Source organism: Callospermophilus lateralis, chromosome 19 (genome assembly GCF_048772815.1).
Source record: "Callospermophilus lateralis isolate mCalLat2 chromosome 19, mCalLat2.hap1, whole genome shotgun sequence".
Lineage (NCBI taxonomy): Eukaryota > Metazoa > Chordata > Mammalia > Rodentia > Sciuridae > Callospermophilus > Callospermophilus lateralis.
In genome coordinates, this window is record NC_135323.1 from 34724585 (window position 1) to 34748101 (window position 23517).

At 44.4% G+C, this 23517-nt stretch overlaps 1 protein-coding gene across 1 annotated transcript in view; it reads left to right on the forward strand.

Annotated features, from left to right (window-relative positions):
- The window catches only part of Sdk1 (sidekick cell adhesion molecule 1), an 866268-nt gene that overhangs the window by 638852 nt on the left and 203899 nt on the right, over positions 1-23517 (forward strand). The window contains exons 9-14 of the mRNA XM_076840017.1: positions 3018-3212; positions 4788-4908; positions 6078-6241; positions 8257-8359; positions 10777-10953; positions 18314-18447. Coding sequence (XP_076696132.1) covers positions 3018-3212; positions 4788-4908; positions 6078-6241; positions 8257-8359; positions 10777-10953; positions 18314-18447 — 894 coding nt within the window. The remainder of the gene's footprint in view (positions 1-3017; positions 3213-4787; positions 4909-6077; positions 6242-8256; positions 8360-10776; positions 10954-18313; positions 18448-23517) is intronic.

A 23517-nucleotide genomic window follows, 5' to 3' on the forward strand; every position in this document is an offset into this window, starting at 1 on the left:
AAGAGGCAACTTCATTAACAAAACCTGTGTTTGTATTCTGGCACCTGCCAGATCATTCCCTGTTGAGACCTGGCCCCTTGAAGTGGGTATTTTCCTCTGCCTCTAAGAGTTCAGAGAGTTAGGTTTACTGCCCATCTTGCAAACTTTCTAAATAGTTCCATGAGAGAGATATTTATCATTGTCACACTGTACACATATGAAACCAGAGCCTTAGAAACCAAGGTCAAGAAATGTATTCAAAGCCACAAAGATAAAACAAGTTGCTGCTTATTAAAACCATTGCTCAGACCTGGCATGTAGGAGTTGCTCATTAAATACTGAGGTCACATGGTACTGGAAATGCTTCAACCCCCTTCCTTCAGCTACAGAAGCACATGCTCCCACCAGGACACCTGGCTCCTGGGCTTCCATTCACCTGTTTGTGCAACTGGGTGCATGTCCTTCTGCATTTCTGAAGATGAGTACCGTGTGGCTTTTCATCAGAGAGCAGCCCGTCCTGTGCTGTGTGGGGCAGCTGCTCCTGGCTAGCTCTCAATGGCTGCTGAACAGGTCTCTCTTTCTTTTCTCCGGGTTCTGGCTCTACTAACACAGGCGCAGGGGAGGGGAGAAAGGGCGAGAGAAGAGCAATATGAATTTTAAATGGAAATATTTTCCTCACTGTGGCTGCATTGTTCTACAAACACCAGCTTCTTGAGGACAACTCTGTGAAGGCGAAGCTATAAAATATTTAGAGTGCTTACATCTCAGAGACGAGAGCACACGCTGCATCAGGGGATACGACTTCAGTTTATCATGTTAAATTGCCCCAAAATAGAAATATCCTTGTTCCCCACATACTAACAATTACTTTTTCAATAAGTGACAATCTTAAACTCTCCCTTTGAAAAGAAAATGTTCCTTTTTTGCATGATTTCTACAGGATAAACTGCTCATTAAGCATAGACTTTTTTTTTTTTTTAAAGAGAGAGAGAGGTAGAGAGAGGCAGAGAGAGAGAGAATTTTAATATTTATTTTTTAGTTATCGGCGGGCACAACATCTTCGTTTGTATGTGGTGCTGAGGATCGAACCCAGGCCGCACGCATGCCAGGCGAGTGCGCTACCGCTTGAGCCACATCCCCAGCCCAAGCATAGACTTTTAAATGCATACCGAACAGGTCTCAGCACTGCTCACCATTGTAGAACTTGCTGGTTTCTTTTGATAATGAGACTCTTAACAGCTTGAGAAGGGAGGTTCTTCATGAGAGCCACACATGTAGTAGCCAGTATGAGATTTCACATGAATTGGTTATGCTTCTCCCTTGAAATGGATTTTTAATTTTGGTGATTTAATAAAAGATGACAAGAAGCATAATTAGGGCAAATAACAGGCTCTGAGAAGTCATGACCTTAAAGTGTCTGTAATATTAACTTTATTCTTTACTTTGCACGTCCCACATCCCTCCATGCAGCATCTCCAACAGGAGCTTGGGTGCACCTTCCACCAGACCATGGCAAGATGGGTTTTATTTCCATCCCTTTTACATTTAGGGAAACTGAGGAGCAGGCCACCTGAGATCTTGAAAGAGGTCTAAGTGTTCCCTCCCTTCCCCATGTCTGTATCTCTGGACTTGGCTATCTGTGGCTTGGTCCATCCTGTGTGGTGCTTCCCAAGCCTCCCTGTCCTCCCTTCTCGACTTCAAAAAGACTTAGAGAGGTTCCAAGGAAATAGTGTCCTCTGTTGCTGGTTTCCTAGGCCCAGAGAAGCTCCCAGAAGGGCTTAACATTCCCCACTCAGGGACACCACATATAGCCTGGCAGCATTCACTCAGCATCTGGGTCATCCTGCTGACCACAGTCACATAAAGGATAAGCTATGGAGTCCTATGCCTTAGGCTAACAGTCCCTTCCATCTTCAGCCTGGGGTCTGTTCCTTGTGAGCTTGTCCTGTGCTGTCAGCATGCACCCCTCCCAAGCCCAATCTCCCCTCCTTCACATAGAGCTGGCTGCAGCTGGAGCACGTGGAACTTAGCCTCCTTGGCTCGTCTCCATCCCAGCTCTTCCTCCACATCCCAGCCTGGAAACCTAGAAGCCTAGCTGCATATAAAAAGGCCCTGTTTTCCTCTGTGTACCACGGCCATGAGGAAGGAGGAGTAGCACTGTGTGCCAAGCCTCAGGCTCCCCTCTTGTGCCTAACTCTTTGCCATGTTCTCAGCTCACTCATCTCTCGGGGTACAAGGATGGAGCCAACCTACACCCCCAGAGCCCTGCCTGTTCTCCCATCAGTCTTAAGGAAGGAAGCAACTTTTCCCACATCCACAACTAAATACCTCTTATGTTTCCATGACCTTTAACCAAATGCATCTCACATGCTTGTTACCTGATTGCTCCTCCAGTACAGTGGGGTTCTGTTCAGGTTTGTGGAATCAACCTCTTGAATAGAGAGTGTGTGAAAGGTGACTGTCACTCACGTCATTGCTGGTAGTGCTAACGAGAACTGATGTTCCCCATCAAGTACTCACTGTGGTCAGCCGAGAGTTTCATATTTAAATGTGTCTAATCTTCACACTTTTTGAGGTTACAGCTATTATTTCCTAACCCACATGTGAGGGAACAGAAACAAAGTGTTCTGCCCAGAACAGAATGTGACCCATGTGCAGCAGGCGTAGGTCATGACCTTATATCTGTGCCTTTGTATAGGGGCAGAACCAGAGCCCTTCATCTCCATCCCAACTGAGAACCTTGAGTCAACCACAGTGGATATTTCTCCAAATAAGAGTACACACCCAAGCAAGTTCAGGGACAGCCTGGAAGGACCCTCAGCCAGGGATCCCGAGCTCCCTCTGCTCTTCTCAGAGGTTCTTGGTGTGGGTTTCTTCAGGTCAAGAAAATCCCTCCTTGCAGGTGGTTCGGAGGACTGGTAGAAGAGAAAATGCATGAGAATGTTAGACAGCCTTCCAGACAGTCTTGCCGTAGTCCTGGTGAGGAATTCCTGGAGTTTAATATTCTTAAGTGCCTGTTTCCCTTCACTCCTGCCCAGGGGTCCCTCTTCCCACCCTCCAGTGGTATAAGGATGCAGTCTCCATCAGCAAGCTCCAGAACCCTCGGTACATGGTGCTCTCCAGCGGAGGCCTGCGCATCCAGAAGCTATGTCCAGAGGACTCTGGAATCTTCCAGTGCTTTGCCAGTAATGAAGGAGGGGAGATCCAGACTCATACCTACCTGGATGTGACCAGTAAGTACTGCTCACCAGCAAAGCCGAGACAGGGGCCTCAGGCCAGAGCCTCCCACCTGGAAGGACCCTCAGCCGGGCATCCCAGATACACACAGAATAGTGGCCCCTGGACTGGGTGTACCAGGCCTTTGGCCATGGCCACCATACCTCAGGGGCACCTAAACCACTAATGGGCCCTGGGAAAGTCTCCTAAAGCCCATGAGCAGCAAGGACACTGCTGGTGCCCTCCCTGACCCTGTCCTTGTGAGCCTCTGTCTTCCTAGCACTGAACCTCCTCTCTAGAAAACATCCCCCATTTTTCTGGACAGAATCTGAAAGACTGAGGAGTGAATAGCTCACTGCTAATCTTTTTATTTTGATCTTTTTTCTATTTTTATGTTCATTCTCTATTTTAGTTTTATTGAACAATTATAGTTCTTTTGTGAGTTTCTTTTATTATCCCATTAACAGAAATACCTTGGCACTCTGTCTTTGAAAAATAAAATAAAGGTAAAGGTTTTCATTGTATCTGTGGGTTTTCTTTTTAATCTCCCACAGTCGTAATATTGTTCTTCTAAAATGAAGTAGAATTTAGTGATTATGGAATTATACCTTTTCTGTTGCCCTTTTGGGAAGCAAAGTGCTGATGTCTCCGGGTGTGAGAGCCATTGAGAAAGCCAGTCGATGCCAGTGTGTGCGTGGCCGTTGGCGGTCACCAGGCAGGGCCTGTAAAGAGGCAAAATTTCTAAAGATCCATATGTGTATTTTGGTAAATAGGGGGTCATTTCCTTGACCTTTGCCCAGGGGTCCAGTTTGCCCTTCATTTTGGAGCATATGAAACGAGTGTAGCTTCAAGCAGTAGAAATAATATTGGATACCTAAGCCAGAAACTGAGTTTTGATCAATTAGAATTATTTAGAGCCTACATTGAAACTGTGGCCAGGAGTTCTGGGGCAGGGATCAAACAGGTTCTTTTCTGTAAATGGCCTGACAGTAAATACTTGAGACTTTGAAGGACGTGGTTTCCACTAGTCAGCTCTGCTGGAGTGACCAGCGTGGAAGCCGCCAGATAGTGTGGAGCGAGTGGGAATGGCTGACCCAATAAAACTTTGTTTGCAAAAACAGAGAACTGGCTGGACATGGCTCACAGTGAGTAGTTGGCCAAACCCCACTGCAGCAGGAGACCTGGGGACTAGAGGTGAGCCCACCCTGTCCTTCAGCCTCAGTTTCCGTACATATCCCCAAGGGACAAAGCAGCCCTGTCTGCAGGATTCTCAGGAGGGTCAGACTGGAAATTCAGTTGAAACTGAAATGAAAGTGCTCCTCTAAACTGGTTCCCATGAGAATTATACTGAGTTAGGCCTCTTTTCTCTTTAGCATTCACCCAAAACTGCCCTTGCTGGTCCCTGCACTTGGCATTTTTACATCCATTTCTCTCTAGGTTGTAAAGGTAGAGAGCTCCTGGGAGACAAATGATGGCTCCTGAAAGGGTCTGTGTTTTATCGCTACTGCTCATTGCATTGGGTCTGCAGACCCACGTGGCACTCTCCCCAGGGACAATGTGCTGACCACCTATGGTTCATTTCTTCTCCACAGATGTTGCCCCAGCGTTCATCCGGCGTCCAGAGGACACCACGGTCACTGATGGGATGACAGCTGTTCTTCGGTGCGAGGTGTCTGGGGCTCCTAAGCCCGCCATCACGTGGAAGACAGGCAGGTGGCTTCTGCTTCCTGGACAGCATGGCTGGTGTGGAAGATCAGGCCTTTGCTGTGTTTTGTTCTTTTCACTCTTGAGCATCCACGAATTCATTCAGTAAAGATTGAACAGCCATTTATTGACTGTACCTACCAGTGCCAAACACCAGAGGTAAAAGGGTGAATAGAACAGTCAGGACCCCTGCCTTCTAGAAAAAAAACAGATATTAACAATAATAAGAATTGTGCAAATGTCCTCTCCTCCACCTAAGCTCTCACAGAGTGCCCATGGTCCCCTGGGGTTTTTTCAAATATTAAGTATTGGACTTGAAGTAGTTCTGCTAGGGCTCAGCTTTCCTATACATAGGAGGAATTGTTGCTTGTAATATTCAAAATTAAGAATCATGCCTTTTTTTAAATAAAGATGCTATCATTTTTTACCCTCCCCCAGCTTGACCTATGAAGCTTAATTTCAACTGTGTTTTCAGTTCCCTTGAAGACTGTGGCACATCACAGTTGTCTTGGTAGTCTCCACAGCCTCTTCTACAAGTCAGCCCACTTGTCACTAAATGACCAGTACCCAGAGCCCATCTCACTAAGTCCATGCTTTGCTGTGTTGATTCGCGTAACTTGGCAAATAGTTCTGGGCGGATTGACCTGGGGGGACACATCAGAAGTCACCTCTGGTCCTCGAGACCAGAAAGCTGCATGGCAGCATCTTTCCTCTCAGAAGTGAAGGTCATGCACTCAGACATGGTTGGTAAGGTAAGGACCTGGGAAACTCAAGAGCAGTAGCAAGAGGGTACCTTCTTTTATTTTATATATATTTTTTTTTTCTTTCTTGATCTTGAACATATAGCAGCTTTATATATAAAATTCCCAAATGCATATGTATACAAAGAAACATAAAAACCAGTCACCCAAGAGAATGATCACATACACAGATTATAATTTGTTTTACTGACTCTCTCAATGTTAGACAATAAGGATGTTCTTGGTTTTCATGATTCTAAGTAATGCTAAGAAAACTACTTTGGTTATTTTGTACATAAAATTTTCACTTTACTCTGATGGTCTTCTTGAGTTATTTTCTTACTTGCTGCCTAACAATTTTTTCTTTCTTTTGAAACTTTACAGTTTACACATTCTATTTTTCCTACAATTCTAAAATTCCTGTTTTCTTTCAGGAAGCCAAATTTTAGCCAGTGGCTCTGTCCGGATTCCTAGGTTCATGCTGCTGGAGTCTGGGGGTCTGCAGATAACCCCTGTGTTCATCCAGGACGCTGGCAATTACACCTGTTATGCGGCTAACACAGAGGGGTCCCTGGAAGCATCCGCAGCACTCACTGTGTGGAGTAAGGACCTCGGTCTTTGTGAACCTTCCATTAATCATGCTTAATCATCATGCCATCTGTGCCTAGGGGATGTCAATATGCCCTTGGACTTTCTCATTTAATCAAAAGAGAATGATTATTTTTATAACTAATTTATAGAAGTCTGTTGAGTAATTAATTTTTCACTTTCTAAAAGAATAATTAAAAGATGTATTCAAGACTTAATGGGGATATTTCAGGAGAGATAAGAGATTGACTTTTTAAAGTCAGTAAAGATATTATGCCCAACTAGCTCAAATAACAAAATTGATGTGTTGATTAAATTTATAAGAGTTTTATAAGGAAAGTGATTCAAGAATTAAAATCCTACAGAAAGTTTTTTCTGTGCTGTATTATGATTAGCTATATTCCCAGGACATTAAATATGAATGTTTCTCATATATTAGGAGTAAAGTGGAAGAAAATCAGCTTTTATCATTTTTGTTTTATCCATGACACTAGTTTCTGCAGAATAAATTGTTTTCTGGAATGTAAGGATTGGTTACCAAATCCCACTCCCACCCCTTCAACTGCCAAAGTACTTTCCCTCTCTTCTTCATCCAAATCCATGTCACTAAAAGCTCATTGTTCATAAAAAGCAAAGGACAGTGCTCACCAACAGATTTTCATAAGGTTAATGAGGACAGAAAGTTTAACTCACTTGAGTGAAGAATTTGCTAAAATGCCATCCTTAAATAAAAGTCATTATGCGTCATTTCATATCTGATCAGCATTTTGTAGTATCCACTTTGATAAATCATCCTTTTCTAATTGTGTAGGTGTTCTAAAAAACACCAAGTTTTTAAAAGGAGTTAATCCAAATTCCCATAATATTGGCAACTGCTAAAAAAACATTCTGTTCCATTTGGTGATTGGAGTAAATCACTTCTGTTTTAGCGTGCTTCACCAAAAACTAACCATACATTCAAAAACTTGTGAAAAATGAGGTCTGGATCTCTAAAGATCACTCATTAGAATTTTGTGGATCTGCTAAGATTCAAAATTGTACCTGTACTAGAATGAGTGGTATACCACTTTGGTGGCTTACAGAGCATTCCCCTTCCTTTTTTGAGACAGAGTCTTACCATGTTGCCCAGGCTAGTCTCAGACTCCTGGCCTCAAGCCTTCGTCTTACTTCAGTAGCTGAGTGGCTGGGACCTCAGCTGCACTCCACCATGCCTGGCTCCTGCAAAGCATTTTCAACCTAGATTACCCATGTTAATTTGTACAACTGTTAGTGACAGTAACATGTCTTTTCACTGACAAGAAAAATACTACTCAAACATTTTTCTATACACGCTGCTAAAAATCAGTCATATCAGCCCTGTGACTTCCAAGTTCCATGCATGGGACTAGAGTAGCATCCCCCTCAGAAGTATGTGGTGCAGGAACACAGTGCTTGGGCTATGTGCAGGGAGGCTGGCATTCTTTGGAGCAGCCAGGGAGCTCAGGAGCTGCAGGTCTGCACAGAGCTGATGAGCCTCTCATGAACTCTGTAGTTTGGAGCAAGTCAAGGTGCTTCTGAGTATCCATTTGCATTCCTGAAAATTGGGAATAATTATATTACAGCTTTAACAAGATTGTTGTGAGGATTAAATAAATTAACATGAGTGAAAGTATTTTGTGATGGGAACAGGTACTATGGGAACATTAGAAATTGTCCAACAATGATTATCTTGGAAAAGAATCTGGATTTTAACCAGGAGTATAGAACCTGGGAGGTGTTTGCCCAGCACTGTCCACTCTCTTTCCCCCAGAGGGTGTAGAGGGTCCAGGCTGACACAGGAGGGGTGGGGAGGGAAGATGGACTTTGCTGCAAGTGGGAAGGCTTGTTTTCAATTCCCTGAACACTTCTGAGTGCTTCCATTTACTCTCGTTTTGCCAAGATAAGAGAAAACTTGAAGGTTTTGATGTCAGATGATCAATTCATTATCCCCCTAAGGGCAAAGACTCTGAAACTTGTAATTTCATCTGAGCTGTGTCTTGTGTTATTTCAGATCGAACGTCCATCGTTCACCCTCCTGAGGACCAAGTAGTGATAAAGGGGACCATGGCCACGCTGCGCTGTGGAGCCACTCACGACCCCCGGATTTCTCTCCGGTCAGTTTCCTTAGTTCTGATACTTTGGGATTTATTAATATTCTGTGAGCTTAAAAGTGGAGTTGAGATGAGGAGGAAGAATTTAGGGGATTTTGATTTCAGCAGCAGATCCCTGATTATGGCATCCTATGGTCACGGCTCCATCGTTAATCACACGAATCCCATTTTCCACTCCAGCCTTATGTATTATTTACAGTGAGCTGCGTTCCACTTCATGACTTCAATACAGCTTTTCATGATTTTTCTGCCAAGGTTAATACACTATCTGTAAAACGTACTTGTCAGCAGCTGATACTTAATGAGAGAAAAATCCAGAGGGATCGAATAGGATTTCACCAGTGTTTACATGGGGACTCTGCAATTCTCCAAAGGGGTTTTCTCTATTCCAAGGATGGTTTCCTTGTGACATGGAGAGCAAGGGAGACCTGCACTTAAAAGAAAGGAAGCTATGGTTTTCTGAGACACTGAGAGGAAAATAACATGTGAAGAAGGAAACTAGCTGTCAGTTCACAAAAACAATTGTGACATCCTGCCAGGTGAAGATAAAAAACTTGGCCCTTTAGGTAGGTCCATAGTGGCCCTCAGTGGTGAGTTTTTTCCCAAAGAGCAGCACTTACAGAATTATTTATTAATTTTCAAAATCAGCCTTGAATATAAATCAAGAAAGAAATCCAGTCATCTTAGTATTATTACTCTGGTCTTAGCCTTGTGTAGTTCACCAAAGTGCTGGAATCAAAAGCCTGCCTGCTTCCTGGGACATTCTCTCTGAGCAGAGGTGATGACTCTTGATGCATATGTTTTTGACTGTGTTCACAGACTCAGCCTTTCTTTCACTCTTTTGGGAAGTTGTTTGGCAAATCAGGAATTTCCACATCTTCACCTGGCTCTCCAAAGGTGCCCAGGGCTCAAAAACAAGTTTGGTTTAGTTACAGGAATGCTGAATGCAAAACAAAATGAACAAACAGAAACTAGTGAGTTAAAGATTACCCAGTGAATCCTTGGAGGCTGGCTTAGAATCGTTATCATGCCTAGAAAAGAATCCATTCATTCTAAATGACTTTTGGAGTGCGATTCCAGAGAATGAAGAACAAACAGGCTGGCTTTCTGCTACTCTGAGAGCTTAAAGAGAAGCCCCTTGGATCTGTGTGGTTTTCTTGTAGTGTTGATTGAATGGGAGGCCCCTTGGAGAGAAAGAACTGGATTGTTCCCTGTTAACCTGGGGTTTTTCTGCCCCCGGTGCTCATCTCTCCATTCCTCTCTTCGGGGATCTGTCCTGTTCTATCTCAGCATAATTTCAAATGAGGAGTTTGTAAATGTTAGTGCTCTGTGAATATGAAAGCTTTAAAAAACCTGGGTACATTTTGAAAATCTGATCAAATTATTCTGGAGGGAAAAAAAAAAAACGAGCACTTTTCATCTCATCTAGCCCAGGGACATCAAAAGACTGGACAGGCTCTTAATTGATTTTCTATTTGAAAAGAAAAATGGGCTAAAACATAGATAAAGATAAAGTGAGGAAGAAATGAAATTTTAGGGGCCATCTGCCAGAATGTTAGGATTTTTTAAATATATGCTTAAATATGTTTATGAGATACTGAGATGTGACTTTATTTATTTGTTTTGTGGGGGTTTTTTTGTTTGTTTGTTTTTCTTTTTGTGTTATTGTTGTTGTTAGTAGTTGGGTAATTCTACTCTGGGATTTTTTTTTTTTTCAGTACTGGGAATTGATCCTAGGATTTCCCACATGCTAGGCAACTGTTCTACCTACCAAGCTATATCCCTAGCCCCTCAGTATTTTGGTTTGTTTGTATGGTTTTTGCAGAACTGGGAATTGAACCCAGAGGCACTTTACCACTGAACTACAATCCTAGATCTTTTCCTTTTTATTATTTTATTTTGAGATAGGGTCTTGCTAAGTTGCTCAGGCTGGAACTTGCAATCATTCAGCCTCAGCCTCCCAAGTCACTGGGATTATAGATGTGCACTATACCTGGCCCATCTGAAATTTTTAAACAGTCATTGACTCCTGTTCAGAGGGCACTCTTGTCCTGCAGGTACATTTCTGGGGCAGGGGTGTAAGTACAGTTTAGTAGGTGACAGGTATGCACATGATCACACGAGTCCCCAGTTCCTATACACAAGATCAGACAAATGTTTCCAGTCGTCTTCATTGTCCTAGTTTGACTTCAGCATCTACTTTTGTATATTGACAGAGATATCTGGATGCTTTTCTTTTTCTTTTTTTCTCTTTTAGGTATAATTCAAAAGCCTTAAAATTACCCTTTTAAAGAGCACAATTGATTGGTCTTTATTATATGCTCAAGGTCATTTCATCAGTTGTTGCTATTTAACAGGGAAGGACCAGTGCTCCTGCTCCTGAGAGTTCTGTAACTAAAGACTCTTTTCTTGGCCCACAGCTACATTTGGAAGAAGGACAATATGGTCATCACCCCATCTGGCAGCTCTAGAATTGTGGTGGAGAAGGATGGGTCCCTCCTCATTAGCCAGACATGGTCAGGTGACATTGGGGACTACACCTGCGAAATCATATCTGAGGGAGGGAATGATTCCAGAACAGCCCGGCTGGAAGTGATGTGAGTACCTTCTCTCTGGGTGTTAGCCAGCTCCTTGCTATCTACATTGCTACCCTCAGCCAGCACCTCCAAAGCAATACCACTCAGAAGCCCAAGTGGTCCCAAGTCCATATGTCATGCTCTACAGGCCATGTGCATTGACAAGATTTGTGGGGATCTTATTTTTAACTTCAAAGTTAAAATGTTGCATTCTTGGTGCAGATGATTTAATCATAGATTATCATCCCCATTGATCCTTTGTCATGTCTGCCCTACAGACACCATAGTGTGAAAGGCTCTTTGCCACACTGTGGTTAAGCAGCAGTGAGTTCATTTTTCCATCTGACTGCCCACCAGAGCTTCCTATCCAGGAGAAATATCAGGGTCAGCCCACGAGCAAGACCATTGCCGCGGCAGTCAATAGACTTGGAGCTTAAGTCAGTCCCAGCTGCCTCTCTGTGGGTGAACAGATACTTTCCACTAAGTCTTTTAAATCCTGAAAATAGCAAGCAGCTGCCCATTACTTCCAGCCCAGACCTTCCTGGGGGTCCAGGGGCGCAGGTGGGAACCACTGATCTTTTCGCACACTCTTTCCTTAGCTCTCTCTCTCCATGCATGGAGTGGGAAAATTAAAGGCCTGTTGACAAATTTCATTTTTCCAATGTGAATTTATTTGCTTTTTTAAAAAAGTGCTCTCCCAGATATTCCCTAAGCACATGAGTATAAAAATAAAACCAAAGCATCACCATTGCCAAGGAAGCAGCTGGTGATGGTGACACACCCACCCATCCATAACACACCCACAGGTCCATCCCTGGCCACTGTTAGACAGTAGACCATCAGGAAAAGACATTTGTAAGAGATTTTTTTTCCTATGGATTCTGCCCACCTTAATCTGGGAAGGATTCTGTATACAAAAATAATTTCCTAAAAATAACACATCTTATTTGTCTTTGAATCCTTAGATGCCAGCCAAGGGAATTAAGAATGACAAAGGCACTTGCTAAAACTACATACACATACAGCCTTCTGCCTGTTGCATGCATGAATGAGTGCCCAAGAACAAGCTTGCCCTAACCCCTATTTTTGGAATTTAAAAGGTTAATGTTGTATAGCAGCCAATCCAAAGCATCCTGCTGCACTTTCAGCATCTGAAAAATCCCAGGATACCCCTTTTCTCTTTAGAGGTTCCCACAGAGGGTTCTGGGCTTTGGACAGACAGTATCTCCCCTAACTGGGCCATCAGCACTGGAGCCCAACTCCAGGCTTTCTGCCTTCCCTGTATCTCCAGCCTCAGTCTTTCTGCTGCCTCAGTCACCTGCTGCCTCCATAGCACAGCTGTATTCTCTTCTGGCACCCGAAGGGCTCCTGCTCATACATTCTTTAGTGTTCCCCCCGCATCATTGCTTCCTGCCATTTGCACTCGGGTACCTCTTGCAGTCCCGCAGCTCCTGGCCTAGCCTCCCTCTACTGGTAGCATGCATCACACTGTGAGGGATGAGCCTACCTTCCCCTCCTGAAGCACCTCAGTGGCACAGTTTTGCATTCTGAATGCCTGACACAGTGTCTGATGCACAACAGGTGCTCAATAAGTATGGGCTGGTTTGTTGGTTGAATGCACAAATGCATGGAGTGATGCATGAATGTTTTGAGCCACTGGTTGGCCTTCTGATTCCTCTTCTTATCCTCCATGCTCATGAGTTGGCTCCCCACTGAATAAGCACACGAACTCCCATCGCTCCATCAGAAATCCCTGTCCAGTTCTGCTATTCCTGTCCTCTTTCCTTCCAGGTCTCAGATGAGGGATTGTTTTTTATGATATTAGAGAGCATAGCTAGTGAATTTATATAATTCTCTGCTATTCAGAATTTTAAAACTACCTTTGAGAACTCTTAGATCATCCATTGTTGGTATCAAATAAATAAGTGTTAGCAGTTCATAAAGACTCTGTCAGCAGAAGCCAAATTGCATACTTCCAATATAGCACATTCTTTTTATTCTGCACAATTTTATGTTCTTCTGATTTACATATCTTCCCTACTATTTGCTTATTTGATTTCCTCTAAGTAAAATACATTTTTCAACAAATGTTGCTGTATGTATAAAATAATAGGTTTTCTGCAGTGGTAAAACACCTCATCTCTAAATTTAGAAATATTTGCAGATTTGTGATTCAAGCCTATTTAGGTGGCACTGGTCGCAGAACTGATTAGGAAGGCCATTGGTCCTTGTGAATTGTTGGTATTATAAACACTGCTTCTTCCAGCTCTGAATGAATCAGGAGAGCTGTGCACCTTTAGATCCGAATAGGTTTTGAGACTCTACAAGATCAGTGATGACAATAATAATGATAATATTAATCCATGATTGTGGGGCATTTGATGTTTCTAAGAGAACTTTGAGGCTGAGCTCTGTCACACTCCCCTGATTTACTCAAATGGAAAAAAAAAATCAAGAAATAAATCTTACATTACAGAAGGGACTGAGAGGTTCTTATGGCTAAACAGTGTCCTTCAAAGCCCTGAAAGCCTGTTCCCCTTCCCTCTTGACTTCAGCTAAAAACCACTTTGTTAAATATAGAAATTAAGTGCATTAGAAATGAGCTTTTCAAAAATAGACTGTCCATCGGTGCATCCTCATGCTTCTTCACCCTGCCACCTAATATTCCAGCGGGAAGCTTCTGGTTAAGCCAGTTGGAAGGGCAACACCTCTCCCTTGAGGGGCTGAAGAGGGGCCCTCAAGGAATCCCAACCTTTCTGTTCCTCTCCACTCCACCCCTTCCTGCATCATGACAGGCTCTGCAGCCTCAGGATGCTATTTTTGACCCCACCTTCAGGACCCACCTAATGGCCAGAGGTATCTGCTGCAGAGCCTTGGGTGCCTCCCCCAGTGCCAGGCATAGTAGGTGCTAGGGAATGTCTGGGTGAGGCTCACTCTGCTGAGTTTACAATGAGGGTCTGTTTTGCATCACCCACAAAGACTAATTTACAATTTACATGGGCTTGGCTGTAATCTCCTGTCTAAAAGAAGGGGCTTCTAAAATTCCAGATGGTTCTGTGATGTATCCTGTAAATTAACAGCACTGTCCTCATAAACGCAGTCACCCTGGCTCTGCTTATGTCTTTCCCCCTAGTTTGCTGGTACCATAAAGGCAGGAGCCGCTGGTTCCTGGGATGACTCTGTATCCCTGCAAGCATCTCGCCCTGTTGAGCACAGAGGGACCAGACCCTTTAGACTCTATGGATTGATTAATTGTTCAATCATTTAAAGACCCAATTAGCATTGCCTCTTTCCTCTTGAAGTTGGAGACTAATTCTTATGATCCTAGAGTACAGAGAAAATCTAATTTACAAAGCAAGACATGAAGACTCTGACCCTGAGGCAGTGGGAGAGGTTTCTACCAATAAAACCACTTCTGACAAAGCCATAATGAGTGAACAATTTCAGTTATCAGGCCCATCATCTTCCTCCTCAGAGCAGAGTGGAAGAAGATGAGTTTGACCAAGGCATCATTTGTGCATCAAAGGGGCAATGCTTATACAGAAAAATCCCTGCTTGCTCCTCTTCTGCCCAAGCCATTCCCCACAGCCACAGTTTCACCAATTTCTCGCTCTTGTCCTTAAATCTGTTTTCTTCACACACTGTTTTCTTCACACACTTCCCTCCCATACAGTCTGAGTTTGTGTTTTTGTTATTCTCTGATATTCCTGTGGTGTAATTTGCTGGTAGTGATTTTGCCCCCGTCCCATCACCTTGTAAGGTGACTCAGCACTGGGCTTCGTTTCCATTTTTCTCGGATCGCTTCCATTTGTTACCCGTCTGGGTATCACTGTCTGTGAGTCACTGCCAATCGTTTATCTCCTTTCAAAGTTGGCAGAGAAATGCCTGGATGCAATCTTCTCCTATTAGGTAAGATTTTCTGAAATAGATTCAGAATATATTAGAGTCTCATTTATCCATTACTGACAGGCTAGTCAAGGGTTTCACAAGATAACCGGAACTTATTTAAAGGAATGGTTTATATTTTCAGTGTCTATTAACAAGCTCTTTGCATGGCTAAACAGGTAATGTTGGACACAAGAGAAATGATAGAAGCACTGTTCACATAGGGTCGGGGCTAGAATCAGGAAAAACAATTCTCCTTCCAATTCTGAGTTCTGTGACGTGTGTAAAAGCCACTTCCTGCATTGTGCTGTCAGGCAGCTCTGACTGAGCATGGCCTGGTGGATCAGAGCTCTGTGCTTCTCGGTGCATCAGGGGTGGTGATGTTGTCAGATACCATTGGGCCACTAGGTCTTGGGTCCTACATTGAATGTCTCAAGACCACTTTACCTGTAAATTTTTTTTCCAGTAACTGGGAATTGAGCCCAGGGTCACTCAACCACTGAGCTACACCCTTAGTCCATTTTATTTTATTTTGAGGAAAGGTCTCACTAGATGTCTGATGCTGGCCTCAAACTTTCAGTCCTCCTGCCTCAGCCTCCTGAATCACTGAGATTATAGTTGTGTGCCATCAGGTCTAGTTTTAAGTCTCTTTTTAAAAATCTTTTTAAAAATGTTTTTTAATTCCTAATGTCAGGCTCTGGACTATATCATTTTTGGCTTGGTATGCTTCCTAGCAGACCCGTCACCTTCTTATCAGTTGCTTCTGAGCTGCCAGGAGGTGGAAAATCAGAAACCACAGTGACTACATCACATCCTGGGTGAGAGCCAGCAGCTCTGAGGTGCGCAGAGGGATGTGTGTGAGTACAGCGCAGGGACCGTGAGCTGACCCTGGACAATGTGAGAGCTCCACCAGTGGCCCCTCAATAAGTGAATGCACCTGAAGCACAATCACAGAGCTGTCCAGCCCTAGGAGAAAGGCCATCCACTCACCTGTAAGACTGGACATTTCTACGTGTGCCCTCCACTGGAAAGGGTGGGCAAATAAAAGCACTCATTTTGGTGGGAAATGATTCATGACTCATGTCAAACCCCAGTGTTAATCCCTCTGGAATGTGTAATTGGGATTGTTTCCTATCTCAAGGTGCCACTCATGAGTTCCCAGGTTCTTATTGTGTCTTTGGGACCTGTGTGAACGCTGTGTCTGAGCTGAGACTTGAGCTATGTACATGTCCGTCTGCTGCAGGGAGCCTCTTGGAGCACCAGCAGTGTGCACATGGAAAACCACCCAGAACACAGACAGCCCTCCTAGTCTTCTAAGTTGTTCCTCATGTCAGAAAGCCTTCCATTTGGAGGGGGAGTCTTGACACTGATAAGAATTACTTTGGTTTAGCACAGACCTTACAAGACCAGGACACAGACCCCAACAAGATGCCCCAGCTTTAGGCACTGGCATCCAGCTCAGGACTTCCACATCACATTCATTTCTAACCAATCAGCTAAAATCTGAAACTTCCCACTATGCCATCAGGTTCAAATTCTCTACACAGAACTCAGGAAAGTGCCCTGCATACAGTTGTATTATAAAGGACAAAAATCAGGAGCAGGTAAATGAACAGAACATGAAGCAGGGTGGGCAGGGTCCCAAACTCAAAGCTTCCTCGTGCTCAGAATGCATCAGTTCATGATTACCAACCAGGAAATCTCAGCTGTTTTCGTGTCCAGAGTGTTTGGGGGGCTTTGTTGTGTCAGCACCATTGATTCAATCACTGGTGCAGGGTTGAATTAAATCTCTATCCCCCATACATATACACACTGGAGGCCAGAAGGTTGGGCAGATGGCACTGGCTAAAACCCCCACCCTATCACAGGGCTGGTCTTTCCAGCATGGCCACAACCCATTCCTGGAACAATCTGGGGACCCCCAAGTTGCCTCCTAAGCATACACTCAGTGTGTCTCAGAGACCCACCCTGGGTAACAGAGACAGTTCTGTCCCTCCAGAGATTCCAAGGGCTTAGAAGCTCCAGCCCAGATCAGACAAATTCTTTATTATTTGGATATATCTATTCAAGCTTATTCATGATTTGTTTTCAGGTGAACTATTTCAACAACTTTGGTTTGATTTCAAACCAATTCAGACTGGGGGAGAAAATAGGGAATGGGCTTTGGAGAGGTAGAATAGATGTTTTTATCTTAGTACTTCCTTCATATTGGTCTTTATTAGAAATCTAATGGAGGTTTGGTTGTTGGAGAACTCAACTAGAAATAACAGCCCTTTCTCTGATTTAAAACAATTCACAGTTAAGAAGAAAACAAGCAACATTTCAGGCTGAGGTTTCTGCTTACTGTGCTCGTGTACAATGTAGTTGCAGTCTACATGAGAAATATTGCTTTGTTATAAACGGTGTGCAGGGGTTAGAGAGAGCTGTGTTTCTTAGGTAGCTGAAAGCTCAAAACAGCTTAATAAATTTTAAAGTATAATGAGTACATTTTTAAAATAAAAAAATATCCAGGATAATTATGGCTTTTTGTTCTGACCCTATGTGGTTCGGTCATACCTGATGTCTCAGAGAAACCCAAAACCAGCTAATGGGGGAAATGGGGCATGCTCAGCACCTTCCCCCGGCACTGCCTGGGAACATTTGCAGAAGCAGCAGCCATTCTGTGCCTTCCCAAAGCAGGTCCTGCCCCCAGACCATGGGACATCAAGGTTAAACACAGGACATGGGTAACTTGTGACTTCAGGCCAGTCACTGGAAGAAAGACACAGTATAGTGTGCAGCTTTGTCACCAGTAAATCCCAGTAAAAACTTTTTTATTAGTAACTTCTTTTTGGAATTTATTTGCTTTAATTGCATTTCCATTTTATGGCTGTGCTGATGTGTTATTTACCATTTCCATGGGATTTTAGTTAGTGTTTTCACCACATTTCCTTTTAAGTGCTTCCCCCAAACCCCTATTATCCAACAGAAAACAGAATGACAATATAACCTCATGCTGTCAATAAATGAGGCGACTCTGTTTGTCTAAGAATGCAGATGGGCATTTTCAATACTAATTCCAAATGGCTAGTGTGGAAAATTTTCACATTAAGTCATATCTACCAGGGCTTTTCCTGTTCATATGGTTTACTGCATTTCCATTACCAGCTTCTAGTTGCGAAAACAAATCATTGACCAAGTTTTCTCTACTAAATAATATACTGCATAAAAAAATTTGTGCACACATTGCCCCATTTAAGTGACAGTGTCATTTGTTGTTTCAGTTCCATAGGGATTACATCAAATTACGTTTAGAAAACAATGGCACTGTGAGCGGTAGAGTTGGGCTTTGTTCCTCTTGCAGGAGAGGAGGAGTAAGAAGTATTTTTGTACTGGGGCTGCATTTTATGTTCTCCATTCCCAAACATTGCACCCTAGGACTCTCCATAGTGAGCACCCAGGTGAACTGTTGGTCTGACACACACTTTCTTCTCGTTCCTTCTCCTTACCCTTCAAGTGAGCTGCCTCACCCACCTCAGAACCTCCTGGCCAGCCTGAGCTCTCGCAGCCACGCCGTGGTGCTCTCCTGGGTCCGGCCCTTTGATGGAAACAGCCCTGTTCTTTACTACATTGTGGAGCTGTCTGAAAACAGTAAGTAACAAACACAACGGTTGCCCTGAATGGCTGTTGGGTTTCTTTGTGTCCTCAGTGTCCCTAATCTTTACTACTGGTTCAGACCCACTAAGGCAAAAGGAAGGTTACAATGCTTTATGGTTGTAAAGGGAAAACACAGCCTGCACTTGAGGAAGAGAAATGGCCATGTGGGCTGGGAACAGGACTGGGAGGGTCATGAGAGGACTCTTGTGAGGGCCTGGGTCTGGGGACCAGGCCAGTAGAATGGCCATGCACACAGAATGCTCTAGGCAGAGGTCTGCAGGACAGCATCCTCCCTGGGGTGCATGTGGAAGGGGTAACAACAGTTCCCAAGGGGCTGATTTGAGAGTTTGTAGCAGCAATAGTTGAATCTGTGGGTATTTTCTCTGGCCTCAACATGGTACCAAGTATAGAGTAGGCTTGTCCTTCCTTTGCCCCCTGCTTTGACCTCTCAGCAGCATAGCACCCTCCAAGCCACCTTCATTAAACAGCTCTTTTCCAGAGTTGCCCCACACACCGGCTTTCCTCCAGCCTCGTGGATCCTCCCCCTTCCCTGCTGGCCGCAGTGAGGGTTCTGCATGCTGTCCTGCTTGCTGCTCCCAGCTGCTCTTCCTGGGAAGCCTCCTGTGTTCCCATGATGAGACCGACATCTTTTCTTTGATGATGTCCGTGGCTCTCTGAACCCAGACCTCCAACATGGAACCCAGTGATGGGACATCTCTACCTCTGGTGCCTCACAGATGTCACAAACTTAATGTCTTCAAGGAGCATCTTGCCATGATTTTTAATCCTGACCCTATTCGCCCCTCATTGCTGCAGCCATTTCAGCCTGATCCCAGCACCCTTGATTTCAATATTACTTGAGCCTGAGCCTAAGGATGGTCCCGGCCTTTCCCCTCTAGCTCATCATGGCAGCAGTTGCCCTAATCCTGTATGTACCGAGAGTCAGCTGGAATCTGCTCCCTCTCTCCCCCAAGACCTTTCTCTCTTATCAGGACGCTACAGCTCTCTCCCCACTTGACCCTGCATCTTCTTTTGTTCTCTTCAGGCTGGGGGTCCTGAGCATGCGTGCTGTGCAGAGGATGAAACCCTAACTCCCCAGTCCCATGCAGGCTGGACTTGCCCCCAGGTACCCTTCTCTCTGTTCAGCATGTGCCAACCCCACTGGCTTCAGGTGGCTCTCTGGGGGGGCCTCATCTCTCCCACCTGCCCACCTGGAGTGCTCAAAGGCTAGATTGCTGCCCTTCATGATACCTGTTGCCTCCTCAAAGAAGCACACCAGCACACTGGCTGCACCTAACCTTTGACTGCCTGAGCTGAAGTCCTTCCTGTGTCATGCCTCTCTTATCCCAGACTCTTCCCTAGGCCCCTATGCAGACCAGCCAGACCTTAGGTGGCCTGGCTTTTAAGATGGTCATTCTCATTGAGCCTGCAGTTTGTCTCACGGTGACACTGTATTCTGAATGGGTCCTAGCCTTTAGGACAACCAGGAGTGGTGCTCTCAGTGCTGTTGGCCCTAAGATCTCACTCTCCTGGTGAAACTCCTCACATTGTCATGGGGAACAACTTGTGGAGTTCTGCTGTAGGTCTCCCCCTCACCAAGCCTGGCACACTCTTGAAGACATTAAGTCTGTGATGTCTGTGAGGCACCAGAGGTAGAGATGTCCAGTCACTGGGTTCCATGTTGGAGGTCTGGGTTCAGAAAGCCACGAACATCATATAATGATAGCACCATACAAGCCACAGCAGTGCTGTTTGGACCTCATTTGGCCAAGAGATGGATGTATAGGGTAGAAGTCTCTTGCCCCGGGGCCACACAGGTAGCAGTAGGACCCCCACCTCCTGGCCATCTGACCTGGAGCTCAGCTCTTCATGGTCATCAGGACTCTTCAGAGCAGCCTCCCTCCTGCACTTCAGTGGGGGCTTCTCAATGAAGGCTGACAGAATGGCAAGCACACCAGGTTGGTGGCCATTCAGGGAGCCATGTATGAATCTGAGAAGGTTGATTTGGATTACACTTCACCCAAACCAGTTCTGTGAGACAGGTCCCAAAAGCCATGTGTTTTTCCCATTTCCTGGGTATCACCTTGACTGGGATAGCTTTGGGCTTGGCACCAGCTCAGAGAAAGTCAGGCCCTTCTCCCTTTCCCGCCACTGACCTGGGTCCTTCCTCAGAGAATGTGGTGTCTGGGGACCCATGTGCCTGCAGACAGCTCTTCATTCCAGCTCAGCAGTGCTGATCAGAGAGGGTAGGTGTTGGCATTACTACTGAAGCAACCTTTGAGAAGGTAAGGTTTTCTTGAGGATGTCATGGATGTATGCCTGTGAAGTGATGTGTAGGGAGAATATGATGAGAGCAGAGCCATTGTTGTCAGAATCCTTACAGACATCCACCAAAAAAATAACTCCTGTCAGGCACCCATCTCTAGGAGATGGGGAATTGTGTTCTATTCACCTTTGTCTCTAGTCCCTAGTGCTCAGTGGCACTCAACAAGTGAACTTGAACTAAAATGGGGGCTCTGGTAGAGCCCCCATGATGGACTTCAAATTACAGTCCTAGACCATCTTCTACAAGGGAAATGTTCTGCCTTCCCCAGTTTATATCAAATAAGATGTTGATTCAGATTGCCATACTAACCATTTTCTCAGCTGATTGCATGACTGGGTCTTGTAGTTCAACATCTTACTTAAACCAGAAGCAAGCTTTACAGGTATCTATCTGTTCATTCCTCCATCCATCCATCCATCCATCCATCCATCCATGTGTTGATAGGACATCTGCTGTACCCCAGGCACTCTGCTGGGTGCTGAGATCCAAGAGACAAAATGAGCAGCCTCATTGTTAACAACAAGGAGTTGGTCAGACACAGCAGGATCCATGTGTCATTTTTCTTTTCTTTCTCTTGTGGTGCTGACAGTGGAACACCCAGGGCCTCCTAAATACTAGCAAGTGCTCTGGCACTGAGCCACACGCTCACCCCTATATCAGTACTAGTGGTAGTCAACACAGTGCCTGGCATATACTGGATAATCCCATATATGTTTGGTTGTTTCATTTCACTGAGAAAGGGATGAAGAATGTCATTAATCCCTCATTAGCCTCTGACTCTTCCCACTGGACCATCTTGGAGCTGGATGTGAGTCCCAACTATTTTGCCTTTAGAATCTAATGTAGGTATCATTGTGTGAAGAATTGTGAAGAACTGAAATGGATCAGATGGTTGTCTCTTGGCTGTCCCTGATTTCAACCCTATGAGATAAGTCTGCAGCTTTGGCTGAGTAGCACGTGGTGCTACCAATTGGTTAGCCATGCCACAGCAAATAGAAGACCAGCTCCATCATCGGGCCATCCGTTGGGTTTTTGTTTTTATTAGGAATGAGTGCCCTTAAGAAGCAGCTGAATATGCTGGCTAATTATAGTCAGAAAGAACAGCTTAGCGCAAGTACACTAAAATGGAAATTGTATCTGGCCTGCACTCAGCACTGTGAAAGGAGACAGTGCTAAATAACCCCAACAGCAGTCCTCCACCCCTCTGTGTGGGAGCGTCTGCAGCCAGCAGGCTGATAAGAATGTTGGTCTGCTGGAAACCATGGATGCTGCAGGGGCTTAGTGTCCATGACAGGTGCTTTATAACACCTGTCCTCAAGACATTCCCATTGCTACAAAAAAGGCCTCTTCAGAACTTTGTAGAGCAGAGTTCTGGAGCTGGAGCTGATCCCCTTTGTCCATGCACTTGACTGGAATTGAAACCTTGAATGGAGATTGGCGCTCTGCAGGCAGGTGTCCTGTGTTTTGCTCTCTTGTGAAGTTGGGTGATCCTCTTGTCCCAGGTCCCCTTTAGTGAACTGGGAGCACAAAGAAGGGTAGCAGTGTCCTACAACCTGCTTCACCTCATGTGCAGAGGAGTACAGAGAGTCTGACCAGGTGACAGGGGACAGAAGCCTAGCGGATTCCCCTATTGAGACTGTGCAGGGATTCCTAATGGCTTGATAGCCAGGTATGAGACTTCTGTTAAATAATAGAAGTACCTGTCGTGCTTTCTAAATGTCTCTTGATTATGATCAAGAATGATCTTTCTTGGAGGTGATTATGATCACAAGCGGGGACACTGTCAAGGAAAATCTGTGACTTTGCAGTGAACCAAAAAATAGATTCCATAAGGACCTGCACTTTTCATTGTCATGGGGCCATTTGCAACTCTGTAAACCTCAGAAAATTTATAGCAATGCAAATGATTCTTGTCCATAAAAATGCAGATAAATTTTATCCTGTCGCATATAATAATATGTTGGTTACTGCTCTGCAGACATTGACCAGTTTCACATCTGTTTGTGAATTTATTTTAGCATCGTCAACATATGTGTGCTGTTTGAATTTTTCCTTTTAACTGTACAGTTATTAACATCTTACTGTTTCCTTCATAAATTAATGAGCTAACTAAAATTTTTGGTACACGTTCATTTTGTATTTGTATATGAGCCATCACTTGCTGGGCATGGTGGTGTACGCCTGTAATCCCAGTGGCTTGAGAGGCTGAGGCAGGAGGATCATGAGTTCAAAGCCAGCCTCAGCAAAAGCAAGGCATTAAGCAACTCAGTGAGGCACAAACAAGCCTCAGCAAAAGCAAGCACTAAGCAACCTGTCTCTAAATAAAATACAAAATAGGGCCAGGGATGTGGTTCAGTGCTCAAGTGCCCCTGAGTTCAATTCCTCTTATGACTCCCCCCAAAAAAATAGAGCCATAATTTTTCTTTTTATAAATGTATCCTCAAACATGAACATTTGGCATCACTTAGTATTAGAAATGAAAAAAAAATCTTCTAAATGCAACAGATGTCACAAGTTTCCATGGTAACCCTGATATTTGGGGAGAGGTCAAGGTCTCAGACTGAGTACCTAAATGTTTCCCATGATCTGGACTAAGGTATCATGCAGCTGAAATAGGATAATGGTCTTTCACCAGTTAGTAAAAATTCAGTCATTTCCTCATGATGTTTTTAAAACTTGGTGCCTGCTGCCATGGATCTCCTAGTGAACAATTGCGTTAACAAACATGCAAAAAAATT